Consider the following 18,993-nt stretch of genomic DNA (forward strand, 5'->3'; position numbering starts at 1 on the left):
GTGGGTGCAGCGGCCGCGGCGGAAGGGTCGGCCCAACCGGAGAAGCGGGCTCGAGAGGGCACGTGGGGTGGCGAAGGGGTGACGGAGAATCGAGCCATGGCGACTTCGGGGAGGCACGCGCTCGTGACACGCGCTCGTCTCCCCTCACTCTCCCCCTTACCACTCGAGATCGCCCCGGGGACATTAATCCCGTTTAATCAAACACCGGTCGGACCCGTAACCGTCGTCGTCTCATTGTGTTTATTATTCGTTGCGGGAAAAATGAGGCGGGGAGACCGTGTTTGTGCAAGCATTGCAGCATTGTTTAGAAAAAAAGCACGACTTTGCGTAATTTAATCATCGGAATCGCAATCTTTTTTCTGAAAGTTATACGAACTCACTCGTAAGTCGTAAGATTCTTGAGACATTTCACACGAGTGATATTAACAAGAGATTGTAAGAAAGGAACTGATAAGAAATACTCTATGTTACAAAATTAAACGGTGAAATCGCATCAATCTTGTTTTATGCTCGTCCTTTATTTTAACTTCAACAATTAAGTATTTTGTTATAAGCAACTATTACGAATATAAAAACTGTTTTGTTACTTATTAATTCCCAAGAAGCTTAATTCGCGTAAAGTGCTCTTAATTTAATATCATTAGTGCTTCACAACGTTCTAGTTAATAAAAAAATTACCTAAACGTTAACATCTCTCTAATTGGTGGAAGAATTTGGAAATAAAATAAGAGCGCGAAACTGAGCGACGGTTTAACGTGTGCTATTTGCATTTTACCTTCGCAAGTTGATTAACATCGGTAGTACGCATTAAAATTAAACGTACCGTTGTTTCTATTATCGTTTAAGCATGATTTAATTGACAAATACAGCTCTTAAGACACGCTATTTAATTACATGCTACTTTTTAATTCGCTGGTAGGCTATTCTATTACTGAAGATGAATATCCTTTCATTATTATAAGACGAAGTAAGCTTAAGAAACAGGTTTTAAAAAAATCTCATAGACACCTGGAATATTACATAAATAACCCTCGATTAGCGAACAGATTCATTTCTGAACCGTTTTAGAAGATTCATCCAAATGATCGTCATCGGTGTCATCTGTCGCATCCTCGGCCAGATCATTCTCGATCTCCCGCCCGTTACGTCGTCGATTTCGCATATCGATCAACAGACTCTGCCTGCACAACGTCGAGATCGTGCTCATATTACCGCCATCGACGTTCCGGGTGCGAATCAATCGCGATAGCTTCAGTTTCCCGACGATCTTCGCCAACGGGCTCGAGGAATCGCGGCGCTTCGCGATCACCCTCGGCAGAGACTCGCACCCGCGATCGGTCGTGACCAGCCGATCGAACGTATCGGGATCCACGTTGATCATGCCGGCGCTCGCCGATTTCACCAGGGAATCCGATCGAACGGCGACGTCGATCGTGCGATCTCCTACTTGGCGCGCGTCGACCTTGTCCTCGCCCAGAGAGACGGTTTCGTTTTCCGCGGTCAACGTCGTTGTTTCCGTTCGGTTTCTCACATCTTCCGGTTCTTCCGTCTTCGAAGCAGTTTCCATGATTCCGTTCGATCCCGACATTTCCGCGGGCATCGATAACTGAGTCGTCAACGTCCGTCGCCAAGGATCTTCGGGGTTGGCGGCAACGTCTATCACGGAGCGACAGAAAGGACCGCCCCGCCGTGACAGGAAGCTCTCCTTGGCGCGCCGTATTCTAGAGGAACGCGATTCTAAGCTGCTGACCACGGAGGATTCCGCCGTCGTCGTTCGCCCTTCTCTTTTCGCCGCGGCGTCCGAGAGTATCCTGAGCTTGTGCATCAAGTCCGACGGTACCGCGTCGCATCTCGCGTGATTCTCGTCTTGCTGCTTCGCCTCGCTCTGTTTCCGATCGAATTTGACCTCTTGCCATCTTTCTTCGCGCTTTTGACTGTGGTTTCTTTCCCTGTCGCCTCTTCCTTCGAATTGCACTTGACTCCACTTGATATTGCGTTCTCCATCGTCCTGTGTCTGACTGCATTTGAGTTCGCCTCGTATTCGGCGCGCGCTTTGACCCCACTCGGTTATCTTTGATTTCTCTAGATGCTCAGAAATTCGTGCAGAAGTTGTCTCGATCGAGCACACGTTCAAGGGAGCGGTCGCAAACTCTGTGTCTGATTGACGAATTTTTTCTTCATCTATAATATATTCCACATCAATGAATGGTGGCTCTTCGTTACTTAATTGTTTGTTTAGTCTTTTATTTTTCACGTTATTCTCTTCGTACGGTGAATTTTTCACCGGGGTCGTTGTTGCGTCTTCCACCTTGCTTCCTGAGCTTCTCCTGGACTCAGCTTGGAAGGAAACCTCGTTCTCCTTCGACGTGGAGCGCAGAGGCCACGGCAGCGACAACGAGACTCGCAGGAGAGCGTCCTGTCGGCACGATTTCGGCGACGCCGATCTCGATTTGCTCTTGGATTTCGACGAACGTCGGTCGGAAGATCGACCGTCGACGGAGCTGTCGCTCTGCTTTCTCGAGGACGGTCGATCCTCTGATCGACGAAACGGGCCGAAGATCATGCGCTTCGTCTTCACGAAGACGTTTTTGGTGGAAGAATTTTTCTTAACACCCTCGACTTGATGATCGCGTGTCATTTTTTTAGATACGCTATTATTGACGGCCGCGGTCTCGTCCAGGCTTGAGAAACGATCTCGAATTTTCTCCGCGGATTTCGTCCCGCTTTCCGTACACGCCGTGGGGACAATTATCTTATTTAAAGTCTCCTCGTTGATAAGAATTCTTTCTAAACAGCGTGTTTTGTCGTCCCTGGCGACGGTTATAGGAACAGTCTGAATGGTGGAATTGGCAAAAAGACCTCTCGGATTTTCCAGATTTGACTTTTTCATTTTCGGTAACGAAGAAATCTCTTTTACACAGTTGCTTCGGTTGTCGTAGGAGCTGCAAATTTCGTGATAGTCGACCGGCTCGTACAGACGATTATCCATCGTATCGCCGCACATCTCGTTTTTGAACGTAAGAATTTCGTAATGCCGATCCGCATCGGTCTCCAACTCGGGTGACCCGCAACTCTCGTAATGTGCTGAAGCCTCGTTTTCGCCATCAACGCGATATTCCAATGTATCCTTTTTATTCTCTGCGACAGAAGAATTAACATAATGAGATTCTTGTAAAGAAAAAAAGATATAAAGTAACGGTAATTAAGGCAAACAAATAAAATAATAAAAGTTGTAAAATTAAGAAGAATATGGACTTACCTGAATTTAAATTTGACAATTTCGATGAGATTCCCTTGGAATCGCGAGAGTCCGACGATGGGACCGTTTTTGTTGATTGATAAGCGCAAAAATCCGCGTCGAAAATTATCTCTCCTCGTTCGGCCTTCTCGTCGTTTTCGTCATCTTGGAGATTCTTTGCCTCACTCGTCCGTTCGTTATTCGATAATTCATCCGCTAGACTCTCGATCGTCTCCTCACACGTCTCATCCTTGCGCGTCTCGTCCAGCCCCTTGCACGTGAGCGGTGGGTCCTGGTTGTACCGACAGGACTCTAATTTCAATTGCGTTATGATAAAAACTTATTTTTCCAAAAAGTTCGAGCCTCGGGCGCAGTGACTCGATCGGTCTTGCGAATTTTGACGAGCGGGATAAGCAAGTCTTACCCGTAGAATGGACGATTCGTTCTTTTATTGTGCATTCATGCTTCGCGCGAAAAATATTATAGTTAGATAAATGGCAACGTGCGAAAAATTAATACATTAAAGTAAGATTAAAGTAAGATTGAACTTTAGTTTTAAATGTACCGTAAGTTCTCCCGCATTCGAAGCCGTCGATGAGGTTTCGAGACTCTTCGCAAAGCGCGTAGATTCGACGCGCGCGTTGTCACTTTCTGAAATAGAATATCGGAAAATAAGGAGAGTAATATATCTTTGCTTTCCTTCCAAGGTGCGCAGTTTACGGGAAGTTGACAAACTTAGAAAACATCGCGAAATGAAACGACGTAATTAACTGTTAAAGACTTCAACTTGGTAAATCGAAAAAAAAAAATAGTATTTGGGATGTCTTACCGAGAAAGTCTTGCTTTCTTTTATCATTTTTACTCTCGCAAGTCGGCGTAGAGGGCAATTCGAGTCTCAGCGAATCTCTGAGAACATACATCACCGATTTTTTTACACGATTGTCAAAGAGCGATAACTTGTCGAGGAAACGACTCGTAGATTTACCTGTTTGCTTCATCGCCCGATTCGTCCCAAGTGTCTCGATTCCATCCGATTGAACAGTCGGACTTAACGGAATCGCCGGAATCCGGGATCGAGCGCCGCTTTTTCTCGGTCCATCCCGTCGAGTCGTCGTCCTCCTTGCTTTCCTTGCACCAGCTCGGCTCCCAGCTCGACTTGTCCTCGTCCAAAGACGTCGTTTTTCCGTGCCAGTCCTCGGACACCGGAAAGTAATCCGGACTCGGACTGTTCTCGCTCGAGCAAGCCTGCGGACCGATTTTCCCGCCGGTGTTCCATCGTTCGCAGGCCTCGTCCTCCTCGGCCTTGATCAGAAACACCGGCGAGGGCTCGTGGCTCGATGTGACTGTGCCAAGAGGAACGGCAATGCTGGTGGTTTCGCTGGCCGCGACACAGTACACTGGCGTTTGATGGGGTTGCACTCCTGCCAAAGGGCTGGCGGTCTCCTCGATAACGTCCTCGATGTCGACAATCATCGCCTCTGGCTCGGAGTCCTCTACCATTGCGTCCTCCGGATCTTTCATCCCCTGTGAGTTATCTGCAAATAAATGCAATAATTATTACTATTAGTAATTGAGAGAAAATGAGATGTGACCAGCAGGTATAACTTACAATTAGACAAATCAAACGTAAATAAGCAAAACTGAGATATTTATATAATTAGGTGTGAAACCATGTGTAAAACAATTAAGAATATAAATTCAGAATTTTTGTGTACAAATGTAAGATTGTTTGAGAATGTTAAAAATGTTAAGAACGTTTTGGAAAGATCATTAGTAGAACAGCGTACGTACTAGAGACCGGTAAGACGCCCATCCGAGTGTCGTCTTCGAGCTTGTCTGCAGAAGTGAGAGATTGAAGACTCGCGGAGCGACGTAGCGCGATCGATTCGTCACGAAGGCTGCCTTCGAAGACGCTTCCGTCGGACTTAGATCTCTTCAGGGTCCAGTGGAATGCATGATTCTTGCCTGCAATTACGGAATAACAATATTTTAGCAGCTATTACTTCAGAACATCAAGCCTCGCAAAATTACTCAATATTACGCGTCGTACTTGGTTCTTCCAACGTAACTCCGTCCGAATCTTGCGCGAACGGCGTGTAGCCCGGGCCCAAGAGGCGGAACGTGGAGGATCTCGGTGATATCCCGCGGTACTTCTCCCAGTCGTACAGCTTCCTCGTAAATTCTCGAGATATACCCTCGAAACGGTAAGAGCCGACGGAGGTGCGAATCAACACTTCGTTGCCGCAGTTTACCCCTCGAGATGTAGCCATGAATCTTGAATCAATTAAAAATAATAATTCGTGGAGTTCAATCAGTTTCTATTACTTTATATTTCATAAAAATATTGCAGTCGCAAAAAGAGATCTATAATATATTTTTTCTAAATCTAAAAATTATGTCTTTTACCACAAGAAAATTGAACTTTCCTTTGTTTTGACACATAATAAAATTTATAGAAGCTTTTTCTGGCCTTATTTTTCTGCTTTAGTTTGCAAACTTATATATTGTGAAACTATATATTTTTTTAAATCAAAAGTTTTAAGTCAGAAATTGGTCGCAGCATTCAGAAACGAAATAAAGTAGATCTTTTTTCTATAGCGTACAGAGGACAGTGATTTAAAAAAGATAGAGCAAAGTACGCCCGCGAATCTGTAAATTAAATTAAAGCTATTCTTGCAAGTTGCATTTAATAGTGATTAACCGCAACGCAGAGAGCCGTGTTGCATCGCGCGTAGGTGAGATAAACATTTTATACTAATTAAAGCGCAATATCTCTCAGATATTTCTTACATCGCTCGAATTTTTATACCTTGAATCGCCATCGAAGCAATCGTTCAGCTGTCTCGCGTCACTCTCTCGAAGCTCCTTCCTGGTTCTCTGCCCGAACAGCGGTAGCAGCTTTTCCAGAGCGAGAAACTCCGTTTCGTCGATGTCAGACGCAACACGACTCGTCGTCGGTGACTTCGGTCTCTCGCTGCTTCGACACGCGGCCTCGCTCATCCTCCTCCACGTCTCCATCCTTTTGATGAAATCCTCGCAGAGATGCTGCTTCCCGTCGCTGCCGAAGCTTCCCGCGCTGCCGATACTCGCGCAGCTTCCGCGCGAGCCGGTCGAGTTCTGATTTTTCTGTCGTGCAAAACATGTCCAAAGAACCAGTCAGAAATGTTGCTAATCAAAGAATAGGCATAGATATCGTATCGATCGCTACACGAAAAAGATCTCTTATAGTTGCGCGAAGTTTCAGAAGTGGTCCCTGATCTTAGATCTTACTCTAAAAGTCTAGAAGAACTAATCGTAATAAAAGACTTTGCGATTTGAATCCAAGTTCCAAGTCGTCCCAAACTTTACAATAAATAATTACAAGCTTTAATCCGGCCCTTTTTTTCCCCGAGATACTTGTTACTTTTCGCGCGATTGCTCGCGAGATCAAACGTACACCGTAACATCTGGGCTCGGGTTTCGAGGAGGAGCGCCAGAGCTGCCAGTCGGTCAACCGTCGACGGCTAACGCGCTGCTGCTCGATGGCCGCGGCAGACCGACGACCTTTCTTCGCTCGCTTCCAGTCCTGCAGCTTCTTCCTAAACTCGGGCGCGAGCCGTTCCTCGTTCAACGGCAGGCCGTTGCGAGCGTTCTGCGCTGGCCCCTTCAGCCGCTCCCACTCGATCAGCTTCCGCTGGAACTCGGCGCCGAACTTCTCCCGCAGCGCCTGATAATCCCTGCGCGCTTCCCGATAGTAATTGCCGTTGTTATTGGTACCTGCAACGGTTTTACCGAGATCCTCGACGCTTTCGCTACAGCTGCGAGCTCGGCGCGTATCTGCGTTTACAACGAAGACATTTTATGCGGCGACGAGAAGCGCAGTAGTAAGCATGCAAAACGGTTAAGAGACCTTCGGGATTTTTGCGGGATTTGTCGTGTTTCTCAAGCGTGGGCACTTAAAGCTAGAAATAGAAGGGTTTATAGAAACTTGATGACTGGCATTGAACCAAAAAGATACAGCGCGACGTATATATACATTCATAAATCCGTACATTAAATTCAAGCTATTCTCGCGAGGTGCGTTTAATAGCAATAGTAGCAACACAGAGTATATTAAGCGATAAGTACAATAAATTGTTCATAAAAATATTAACGTTCTCAAGAATCTTTTATTCTTATGTATAATATTTAATGTGTATTTTTGAGAATTGACACTTTAATATTTCTTTTTAACCAAACCGATGTCTTTTGTTTGTCACGCATATTCACGATTTTTTATTTCGTTTTGACAAGAGCAACATGTGACACTTATGCGATTGGGTATGTTGCCAAAAAATTTTCAAGTGTGCTGTCAAATTCTGAATAATGTTGCGAAAACTTCATTGCCCGTCCTTCACTTCAGTAAGAAAGTGACACGAAATGGCAAGTTTATCGAGTGGCCGGAAAACGAAATTCGTTTAACCCCCGAACAGTACCGAAAGAAACTTGAACGATGTCCAAAACCATCTCTCGCACAACTCTGCTGTAAGAAGTTGTTTTCCAAGCCTAAGCCTAAAGTAAGTCGCAAGTTACTTACTCTTCACCTTGTTTTTAATCCAACCCCTAAAAATTTTTTAATAAAAAAGCACGCAAATAGGTTAAATACAAATTTTGAAAATGTTATGCGTTTAAAGTAGATTTCTCAATAATTTATATAAAGTAATTGTGTTTTATGAATAAAAATCAAATTATTGATATTATAAGAATTAAAAGCCCGTAACGCGAGTATCTGATTATTTAATAAAAATTGCTTTATAAAAATAGAATCTCGTTGCTTCTAAAGATATCTTCTCAAAAAATATGTAACATAATATGACAATATTATTATTTATTAATGTAATTTCATAAAGCGTAATAAATTTCAGTGCAAAGCAATTACAGCCGGTGACGATTATATAAAGGCGCGACAATCCCTAAAGCTCAACATTAAAAATCTGGTAAAATTCGTGGAGGATGAATCGCAATTGATTGCAAACGATGTGAAGAGTCGTTTGGATAGCAGTAAGGCTGCTCGTGCAACTCAATTGGAGAATCTCCTCAAGAAGACGACAAGGAGGCTGGATGAACTGATCAAGCTGGACGTTTCTTACGGCAGCTGGATGCGAAAGGAGACGTTGATGCTCAACGACGAGATAAGACGATCTTTCGACGCTCTAGAACGAGCGATCGAGCCGAATGTGAAGCGCATAGCATTTATGCTGAATAGATTGCGAAGCGACGTGTCGACCTCCGTCGAGAGCGCGGAGAGAAATCTCGTTGCATGCCGTAAATATGATGTTCTTCTCGATTTCGCGAAATGCACGAAGGAACAGTCGGACGAAGCGACGAGGATTCTCGATCGGATGAACGAGGAAGCGCGTCGCAAGTTCGAGGAGATCGGCAAGTTTCGCGAGACGGTCCTGAGAGCGCACGAGATGATGGCGCGGGAAGCGATAGAGATAAACCGTAAAAAAACAGCCGATTTCTCGAGATACCTGGAGAAATGTATCGTCCAGCTGAGAAAGTCGGGCAAGTGGCAGAAAAAAAGATAAAACTCGGAAATAAGCAAACAGCGTGAGCGAGCTGTTAAACAAACTCGAGAAATGTAACGAAAATCAAAATAATATAGAAACGAAAAAGTTATCTCTAATTAATTATTTCATTGATCAAACGATCTTAAAATTGCGGATAATTCGGAGAACTCGACCCCCCCCCCGCTGTTTCGAACTTCAGAAATAAATGCGTAACAGAATCGTTTACCTATCGCGTGCCTTTGTGTTTGGATATACGTACATAATGTTTCTTTTGAATGAAGATTTATGGCAGAGAAGTGTAAAAGACTTCGCGGAGAATTGGTAGTAAAACTACTGGATGTGAAGACGAGATTCTAAAAGAGATCGAAAATTTACTCAGGCTTTTTTAAAGATTTAATTAAAAATTTAATTGATAGATTATATTATAGATATCTTGCATTAGTAGCTTCATCGCAATTAACACAGTTACTAATGTTAATTCAGAATTCGCAGAATTCGGTCTAGCAATTTTCTCTCTGGCAAGCTCGTACTGTTTAATAAACTCTTACCATCGTTAGCGAACGATTGCGCCGCGACCACTCTAATCGGGCTCGGAGGAACGCTGAAGGTGGCGTTTGTCAGAAAGGCGCGTCTGACCTTGTTCCATTTCGAATCTTGCTGCTGTATCTTTGGCGCGGGCGTTACCGCTTCCTCGATCGTCGAATACTGGAAGTAAACATCAGATTCTGCGTGTCACGGCGACGTGACAACCGTTTGGCAAGAGAAAGCATCGCCGCGGAATTCGCGTTATTTACGGCCTCATTTATTTCTTGGTAGACGAATATACGGAAGGCGCGTTTCGGTCCAAATCCCGCAGCAATGCATCCCCAAACGCGCGTTAAAGACGGAAAGAAAGAAACTTCGTTTCAGTTACGGCGAACGTCATAGGGGGAGTGGGCTTTCTCTCGACTTGACGATTAAAGTCTATATTTAACGGTGACGAAAGCAAATATGAAGATACAGGAAAATATCGCGAACGCCAGAAATTTGTGCGAATCACTCGTCCAACCTGCCGTTTGAATTCCCTCAGGCTTAAAATGTCCGGCCGCATCCTGGGACGTTGCGGCGAGCTCCCGCCGGAATCCTGCGCGCTCGACGGCAGAGGGGACATCGATTCCGGGGAGGACAAACTTCTGATCTCCTCCTCGTTCGACGGTATCGTGATCGTCAGAGTCGGCGTCGGTCTCTTCGCCGACACTTCAGGATCTTTCCCGCTTCCGCTTGCAGCGTGCATCGTCGCGTCCGATTCCGGTATAACGCGAATCAGTGGTTTACCGCGATTAGCCTAATTGAGAGAACGCAAACAATTTTACGCGATAATAAAATTAAGATTTCTATCTTCTTCTTTTAAACAAAAATAGAATACATTTATGAACTCCACGGTAATATCAATAACAAATAATGCCCGTTTATTAATACATGTAATATACGTCATGAGTAAATTAATATCATGAATACAAAACAATCCAAAACATTCTGTGGAAGAAGAAGAAACAAATTACACCCTTAAACATGGGACATGGAATCCGCATTTCTTCAATTCCAAAATCGGAGAATCGGGGATTCGCTCTAATTTATAGATATCGAGATAATTGTTAACAACGGTAAAACTCAGTTACAAATGTACGAGCGCGATTTAAAGACTGCCTGGAAGAGATCTGTCTCATTGTCAGAATGCTGGAACCATCTGTCCGTTAACGGATACGCCCGCGACACGTTGATCAAAGAAATTCAACGGGCGCGGTCGTGCGCGGCACGCGCGCATGTTGCCGTGGATATTTTTAAGTCGGCACTTGTATGTACACCGCCACTCGTGTCGCGGAAAAGGAATTTCGCGAGACGTTCTTATCGAACTGCTGCTTTCGCGAATTACCGTCGACGTTGGGCAATTGCGGACACGTTGCGCGCGTAGAATTACCAGATTTCCCGTAATTTAATTGCAGCATTAATTAAATTGTGGGATTTCCCCCATGTTGGCGTTACCTCACTATGAGATTCTATGGAATCGGCGCTCTCGGTAATGGGCGTGTCACGATCCAGCGATCGACCGTACCGATCTGGATCGTCCCTTTTCTTATCGTCCTTCACGAGAGGCGAATGTCGATCTGGATAGTTGACGATATTTTTGCGCGAATCTAAAAGGATGTATTATTATTAGCATAATTTTTTCTTATGCATAATTTTTCGTACTCCACAAGACTCAAATTTACCAATTATTGTAAACGTATAGAGAGGTAGTTTTGTGTAGTACTTTGTAATTTTGCAATATTGTAAAGATACAAGTATGTCGTATCGTTGTTGCATCAAATTTTCAGCATATTAATAATCAAGCATATTTATTATCAAATTTAAGATCAAGAGTTTGCTCTTTTAATATTAAGTATCTTGATAATTTTTTTATTAAGAAGAAATCTGCTTACGGCTAAAAAACTTTTATATAATTATCCATTTACAATCTTTTTAATATTAAATATTTTGGTAATTTTCCATTAAGAAAGAATCTACTTATGGCTAATCAGAATCTTTTATAATTATCAATTTTGAAATTTGGTCCGTAAACACCCTTAATTTTAAAACGACTCCGATATTAGTCTCGAAATTTCTGTCCTAGACCAATTTGCTTTTGAATTAATGAATGTATAATGCAGCGTCCACTTTGGGACTGCATTATGAAAACAGTAGATTCATGTTCTCACCGTCGAACACGTCGTCGTTGGACGACGACGCGGACGATACTCGGCCGATCGGCGTGGATGGGCTGGAGACTTCGCTGGTGCAAGGCGACAGCGCCGATCCGGTGCTCCAGCTTCCGGCGGTGGTTGCGTCCGGGATTCGCAGATACTTCGTTGTCGGCGTCGGCGACGTGGTCGCCGGTGGTGCGTCCGATTCCGCGATGTCCGCGAGATCGTTCGTGCACGCACGCTCCCATTTGAAGGCCGCCTTCACCCTGGTCCACTTGCTGACCTTCGGGCCGCCGTTGCGACCCGCGTTCCTCGCCCCACGTTTGTCCGCCTCGCACGTCCGCTCGACCAGGCGCGATCCGAGATTCTGCTCGATCGGCACGAGCGATCGGCTCCGCTGTCTCGACGACGCGGACGACCGCACGCTCGAGCGCTCGCTCCTCCGTGGCGTCGAGGACGCGGCGTCCCGGCAGTTCGACAGCATCGCGTCCAGCAGCGACTCCGCGAAACCGGTGTCCTCGTCGGCGAAGTCGTGATGCAGCTCCTCGCCGTTCGCCAGAGCGATCTCCAGCCGACGATTCGCGTTCAGCTGTACCTTCGCGCGCTCCAGACCCCGCACGCGCCGGAAATACTCGGAGCTGCGCATCCGCAGCTCCAGGATCTGCTCCGTCAGCGCGCACAGCCGGTCCAGGTGCTCGAACGCCTCCTCGGTGTAGGGGATCGTGTCACCCCCCATCGCCGAGGTCGTCGAGTTCGGCATGGTGTCGTAGTCGAACGAGTGACCCTCGAACGGCGACGCGCCCAGCTCGCCGAGATAAACCGCGAGATCCTCCTCTTCCTCCTCGCCGGGCCCTCCGCGGGACGTCATCCCCGAGCGGTAATCCCGCGCGAGCGCGACCGGCGAGCACTGCGGATCCGGAGGCGGGGTCGGAAGTCGACCCTCCTCGGGCTTGTCCTTGACCCTGGCAGCTCCTCTTTGATCTCGCGAACGGCTCGGGCAGCCCGACCTGTCGAGCTTCCTCTCGGCTTCGAACGCGCCGGATTCCTCGGCCGGCCGGGCATTATCTTTCGCCATCGGATGGATCGCGGAGCGAGGATGCGAGATCTAGATACTCCGCGGAACGTGACGGGCAATATTTAACGAACGACAATTATGGGAATTTAACGACGTTGTCATCTTTTATGTGGTTTTAGTGGTTTTGCCGAAACAGTGCCGTAACGTGTCGTCACGTGCGGTTACACGTCCCATAAAATTCGAGTAACTTGGATTTGTATCAGAAATCTTCTCGGATTCTAAATATTTATTTCAATTTTAACGTTAGGTAATATTATTTTATTATATATTTTGTTGTTTCAGAGTAAAAAGAAATCTGTAATATCGGAATATTTGTATCTTGTTAAGCGACAATAAGGGCTGTTTTTTTTTCTATTTCGTCATTATTATGCGTATCAAGCGGTTTTTATTAAAAGAATTTTATTGCGTATTCTTTTACGCCACTCGTATATTTCGTTTACTCCGGTTTACTCCGAGAAATCCGAATAGCTTTGTCCAAATGTTTTGTACCATAATAAATGTTCTTTGTCAGATTTGTTTCTGTACGCTCCGGTAGACGGAAATGCGATCTATAAATTGATGGTACGAGCGAAGTGTTGATTCCTCTCGTAAACATCCGATCGTCTAAATATTATGGGAAGCGAACGCGCGGTAATGGATTTCAAATGCACTAACGCCGCGCTTTTCCTCCTTACCGTAAGAACCGGAGAAGCACAAAAATATATCACAAAGTAGAAACATCAATTCCTTTCTTTATTTATTCGGCACTGAGACTCTCCACCACGATTTACGCTTTCCATAGTGTTCATATATGATTGCTTCATCCAGTTTCTTCACCCGTCTCTTTTTTTGTCCAATCGAACGTGATGTTTTTGGCTCGATGAATTAAAAAAGTTTATTAGATCTCACTCATATGGCGTATAACGTTAGCTGCGACAATATTAAATCGCCGATTTAAGTATCTATTTATATAGATCAAAGAAGCACATCTTTGTTTTACGCGGAGCACGATTCCTTTGTTACGATCCGCCCGATTTCTTCCACGTCGCTCTATCCGGGTGAAGAGAGTGGTGTTACACCCCCGTTTTGAATTTTTACTCTCAAAATTCATTCCATCATAGAGTCTGTCTTTCAAAATATATAGTTGATACAAATTGGGAATATATTACTTTTCACCACCCACGTACACCATTGTTACCATGGTATCGAAAGACTTGTGAAGTCTTGATGAAGCGTTTCGATTAATCGGTCGCAATTACGTCCACGCGAGAACGTCTTCCTTTCTTCTTTTTTTTTTTTTTTTATATATTCAATCGCCGAAATTGAAATCGTAGATTCGCATTCTCGGCGCACTCTCGATCGTTTCGCCCTCGCGACGTCCTCCGAAACGACGGGAATCCGGTCGCGCGACCTCGCGAGGTCGCCTCTTCGCTGGCGAGAGCGAGAAGCACGTCGGACGCCGCGCGTTTCGAGACTTCGGCCGATAGCGCGCCGAATTATTTTCGGTGACGAGCATCGGCCGTACGTATTTACGGCGGATGCGTGCGTGTGTGTGTGTGTGTCGAGTACACGCACGAGTTGCAAAGGCGTCGCGACGCCGAGACGGGAGTCTTCGCGTCGGTAGGCGGGCATGCGCGACTGCTCGCGTGCGAGAGCGCTCTTCCTGTTCCCGTCGTCGAAAATAGACGGGAAGGCGGCGGCGGCGGCGGGAAGACGCGACCGTACGGTCCTTATTTATAAGCGCCGCGAGCGCGGAATGACGCTACCGATCATAAAGGCTCGCCGTGCTACTTTCGCTATCGCGCGTTAGAGAACCCTTTCTAAGAATTTCGGGTCCATTAGGAAAATGTAGAATATAAGATTTCGTACGAGGCTTGGCCTAGCGGGATATTATGCTGATGTTTTAAGTTATACCTTATCGTTAGTTAGATAACAGAAGAAAAGAAGCGTCAAATCAAAACTTATATACTTGTATATAAGTACTTGTATACGCAACAATCTGTAATCCTTTTATAAAAATTTCAACTTTTTTTCTTGGTTGAACTGAATAAAAATCCGTTAACTATAAATGACTTCATTCACAAGCAAGTTTTCTTCGTTTAATGCAATATAATCTCATTTCGAGTTTGTTGCATATATGCAAGTATGTAAGTATTTATTTGACACTTCTTTTTGTGCAATTTAATAAATTTAACAAATTGTTCAACGCTGATGGACCTTGGCGAAGTGTGCGCGTAAAGTGAAATTTTATTTGAGAAAAATACAGTCGCGGTTCTCCAGAAAGTATCTTCCCTTATATACAATATACATACGTAATACACGAACTATTCCTTCATCGGTAATCTGGTTAAATCGGGCACTAGTAGCATCACAATCGCCGCACCTGCGAGATATTCGACATTTAGTACATCAAAATCATATAAACACAACGAATCGCTTCTTCGTACCCATCAAGCTGGCCGACGCGACGATTATACTTAGCAGGCAGGTCGTCCTCAGGAAGAGCTGCAACGCGAAAACCGTCAAGTGGGGAAGCATCCTCGTCAGACCCATTACCGTGCCTCTGGAACCGATACCAGAAGCTATACGAATTTTATTACTACCGCGCGTCCGCAAACATTTGATTCCCGAAAACGCGTCTGATGGTCTAAGATTAGCCGGAACGTGCCGCGGAACGTTCCGTTTTTGCGCGACCTACCTCAGAGCGGTGGGATAATTTTCCAGCAGCAAAACCCACGTCGTCGTGCATCCGATAGCGTAAGCGGCCAGGAAAATCGACGACAGAATTACACGAATCGCGTGGTGCAATCGAAAAATAAGCATGAGCGAGGCAACGCCACCCGCCAGTCCCGAAAATACTGAAGGCAATCAAAGAAGAGGAGATCCTTTTACGCTAAATATAATAACGTAGTCTATCTTCACGATTATATTAAAAAGATTTCAAGTCAACTCTGATAATTTAGGAATTGTGAATTTTAGAAAACGTAAAAAGAACACAAAGTTTTGAAATCCAATTGAACAGTGCATTTCGGGGTCGGACGCTCTTTTAATTGCGACGGCAATCTTTGACGGTCGTTTAGAAGTTTAGATGTTTACTTAAACACGGCCTTCTGCCAACGACGTCGATTCCAACGATGAGCAACGTCTCTCCCAGCACGTAGCCTAACGACACCAGGGACAGCAGCTCGAAACGTGTCTCGTTCACCTCGTCGCAGCTTCGCAAAAAGTCCAAAGCAATGCTCCGGACGTCGACGTTACACGTGCCGTTCCCGCTTACGACGTAGTCCTTCTCCGTTTCCTGGAGAACGTGCGTGTTCCACAGAGCGAGCCAAGCGAATCTTAAACATCGTTCTCGTGATTCTCCTTGCGATCGGAGTGCAAGAGACAAATAGCTCACGAGGGAACCTCCTTTATTACCCGGGCAAGTGCAGAAGACACGCTGACATTCCGCACAGTGTCACACGCTTATACGGAGGCTTGTATATTCTGCGGATCCGTTCGCAGGTCTTCGTGAAGTACCTTTGAATAATGCCACTTTCATCTTCGTCGTCTGGACGCACGCAGCCTTCTAAATCCCTGATCTGGATCTGGTAAAGAACAATTCCGGGAAAATAAAAGAGAGTCACCAAAGAGAATAAAATATATAAAAATATCAAAAGACACATATTCATTTCAGATAAATATTTAGATGCGATAAATTGAATGATAATTATATACGATATAATTATATGAATGTAAATTAAATAATTAAATGATAAATTATTAAAGACATTCATTCCTCATCTAGTTATAAATAAATTATCTTTCTGTAATTATATATGATTTAACTATATAATTTCCTATTTCTATCTATATATAATATTATCCTACATTTGTGTGTGTGTGTGTGTGTGTTTTGCTATCCGTGCTCCTGTTTTATCTCTTCCCACAAACCGAGTTTATAGAATCGTTCATTCAGGATTTGAGCGATAGCAGGCGAGGATTAGAAATGGAACGGTCGCTAGTCTCTCTCTAGGAAATAACGAGATCTTCGAGGGAGGATTGAATTGCCGTACCGGGTAGGTGTCGGCGTGCTTCGAATTATTGATGGCGTACATCTGTTGGAGCACCGCAAGCGCTTGTCTCGGCCGTTGACGATGCAACGAGTACCGAGGACTTGGCAATAGGAGACCCGAGGTACAGACGATCACCAAGCTCAGCGTGCCGCAGATAATGACGAGTACTCGCCAGGAACTCGGTCGGAATTCCTTGTCCAGCATGCGTATGACGGACGGCATCATGGACCAGGAAATGCCTTTCCGAACAAAAGGAATCTCTTTGTAATTTTTCGACGTAACGTTTCTCTCGACGAGAAAATAACTGAAAATTTCAGTAGAGTTTAAATCTTTCTGTAAATATTAAACAATAATCTTTTTGAACTCATTGTCAGTTGTTAATTGGATAATATTAAATATGGATTGGCTCTTCTTTTAATCGGTCTGCAACTGAATCTTCCATTTTCTTCATTTCGTTAACGTTGAATTGTAAAAAGCGCACAAATAAAAGTATCTTTAAAAGTCGTCTTATTTTTTAAATAAACAAAGATGTGTCAAATGAAATAAAAATAATTTACGTAAATGTTCAGTCCAGAGCTTATCTTTTACACTCGTTAAAATTACATTATAACGCATTCGGAATGTAGATATCTCAGAGAAATAAATTGTTTAATAAAAAGAATAAATTATGAATGGAATTGAAATTATAATCAATGATCACACACAAAAAAAAGCATGGAATTTAATAAATTAAATAAATGTAATAAACTTAAATCATGAGAAATTATTTTGTAAAATCATTCGATATTACCTAAGGCTGATAAATAGCCGACCACCCAGAACATGTCGATTACAGCTAAACACGTTCCTCTCTTTCTCATCGGTAGGCACTCGATGAGATAAACTCTCAGAACGATATTATTTCCGGCCACTCTACGAATATCAACTTTGCGTCAATGACGCAATTATCACCCGCATGTTAATAAAATTCACTGTCATGTGCAACTACGAAAGCATGATCTGCATTTTGATGTATTGTTTTTACGATATTTTTCGCTTCTTTGCATACCAAAAATGCAAGCAGAAATATCCCTTTTTGATTAAAAAAAAAACAAATAAAAAACTGCAAATATAAACATATATATATATATATATATATGCTAATAAAATTTCGCTATAAAAGGTTGGAAACTTACCCCAATCCTAACATGAATACCGACAAGTTTATCAAAAAATTAGCTTGGGCGAAGGAAAGAGTAGCTGAGGCGAAAAACACGATGCACATAGTAATCGGGATAGATTTTCTACGGCCTGCAACGTCTGATATAGTTCCAAACAGAAACGTACCTACTGCCATTCCTAAGTGTGATCAATGCGATTAAAAAACCATAGGAAACTGGTATATGTTTTAACGCACAACTAAAAATACATAATTTAGCTTTTGTATAATGAGAAAAGAGATATAAATTTATATTGGATAACTAATTCAATGGAATAATTTAATTTTAATCTGATTAAATTGCCAATTTAACATTTTAGTGTGAAATTCACTAAGATATCAGTTTTTAAATCGTGTACCGAAACTAGAAGTAGCGATAGGCATTGTGGCTTGATCTCTATTGAGCTTTAAATCGCACGCTATCAGCGGTGCCACGATAGGAACAGTCAGGGAAGTGCTTGCTTCCGCAAGCGACAGTAAGCCGCATAAAGCGACGGTGAAATAATGCCAGATACCCCATCCTGCATTAAATTTACAAATTTTAAGTATTTTTAGATATTTTCCTAATTAGAAAAACTTATTTCTCAAATGCAGATGTAAGTATCATAATTATCGTGTAACGTCAGTTATGTAACGCGTCTCGTTATGGTTGGGTTTTTCTGTCCGGATATATATAATTGATACAATATAATAAGCAATTTTCCCAGAAGAATGCAAATAATTTGGTCCAATTTTTCGTCCTTACCTGTTTCAGTTATTGCAGTCTCGCAATCGTCACTCATGCCACGTGATGTGACAATCTTATCGCAATAGCGTAGAAAATTCGCCAAAGAGGTTATTAAATCAAATATCAAACGTAAAATAAAGTTTTTTGCAATTTGCCAGCTCAAAATTCTCGTCGAAATCCTTATGTTAAATTACTAATTATGACACAAAGATTAATAAAGGAAAATATTGACAGTTACAACTGCTATAACGCGTTGAAAATAAGGCGGCATTTCTGACAACTTGAACCTCGCACGGACTTCGATAGCAATATTCCAGTCATTTGAGCTTTTTCTTATCGAGATTTTTGTGCCGCTAAACTCACTCAGCATTTTTTAATCGATACTCGTGACGACTTGTGACAACCCGTTATCACGAGTACCATCTGCGTATGTCTGTATCGTCAATTGCTTTTGATATATCGATATCAAA

At 43.6% G+C, this 18,993-nt stretch overlaps 3 protein-coding genes across 6 annotated transcripts; 1 reads left to right on the forward strand and 2 right to left on the reverse strand.

Moving 5' to 3' along the window:
- Positions 1-497: 497 nt before the first annotated feature.
- Positions 498-13,971, reverse strand: LOC143895152 (uncharacterized). Of its 3 annotated transcripts, none has more exons than XM_077402029.1 (13): positions 11,505-13,971; positions 10,792-10,943; positions 9,818-10,093; positions 9,318-9,474; positions 6,675-6,994; positions 6,048-6,364; positions 5,289-5,512; positions 5,030-5,203; positions 4,224-4,773; positions 4,068-4,144; positions 3,804-3,889; positions 3,260-3,530; positions 498-3,138 (listed from the first exon to the last, which is right to left on the reverse strand). In XM_077402029.1, the coding sequence occupies exons 1-13, from the start codon at positions 12,562-12,564 to the stop codon at positions 1,049-1,051; spliced, it is 5,754 nt and encodes a 1,917-aa protein (XP_077258155.1). In that variant the 5' UTR covers positions 12,565-13,971; the 3' UTR covers positions 498-1,048. The 3 variants fall into 3 exon arrangements, with proteins under 3 accessions (XP_077258155.1, XP_077258154.1, XP_077258156.1); XM_077402028.1 differs by having other exon boundaries at positions 6,675-7,054; XM_077402030.1 differs by lacking the exon at positions 9,818-10,093 and having other exon boundaries at positions 6,675-7,054.
- LOC143895156 (uncharacterized) lies at positions 7,061-9,310 on the forward strand. The gene is made up of 2 exons (XM_077402053.1): positions 7,061-7,773; positions 8,122-9,310. The coding sequence occupies exons 1-2, from the start codon at positions 7,528-7,530 to the stop codon at positions 8,785-8,787; spliced, it is 912 nt and encodes a 303-aa protein (XP_077258179.1). The 5' UTR covers positions 7,061-7,527; the 3' UTR covers positions 8,788-9,310.
- LOC143895155 (synaptic vesicle 2-related protein) lies at positions 13,278-18,921 on the reverse strand. Of its 2 annotated transcripts, XM_077402051.1 has the most exons (8): positions 17,774-18,921; positions 17,389-17,510; positions 16,599-16,837; positions 15,961-16,124; positions 15,640-15,881; positions 15,242-15,401; positions 14,991-15,106; positions 13,278-14,926 (listed from the first exon to the last, which is right to left on the reverse strand). In XM_077402051.1, the coding sequence occupies exons 1-8, from the start codon at positions 17,932-17,934 to the stop codon at positions 14,868-14,870; spliced, it is 1,263 nt and encodes a 420-aa protein (XP_077258177.1). In that variant the 5' UTR covers positions 17,935-18,921; the 3' UTR covers positions 13,278-14,867. The 2 variants fall into 2 exon arrangements, with proteins under 2 accessions (XP_077258177.1, XP_077258176.1); XM_077402050.1 differs by lacking the exon at positions 17,774-18,921 and having other exon boundaries at positions 15,961-16,130; positions 16,599-17,694.
- Between the last annotated feature and the right edge of the window lie 72 nt (positions 18,922-18,993).

The sequence above is a fragment of the Temnothorax americanus genome, unplaced genomic scaffold (assembly GCF_048541705.1).
Source record: "Temnothorax americanus isolate GAGA-0224 unplaced genomic scaffold, ASM4854170v1 Scaffold15, whole genome shotgun sequence".
Taxonomy (NCBI): Eukaryota; Metazoa; Arthropoda; class Insecta; order Hymenoptera; family Formicidae; genus Temnothorax; species Temnothorax americanus.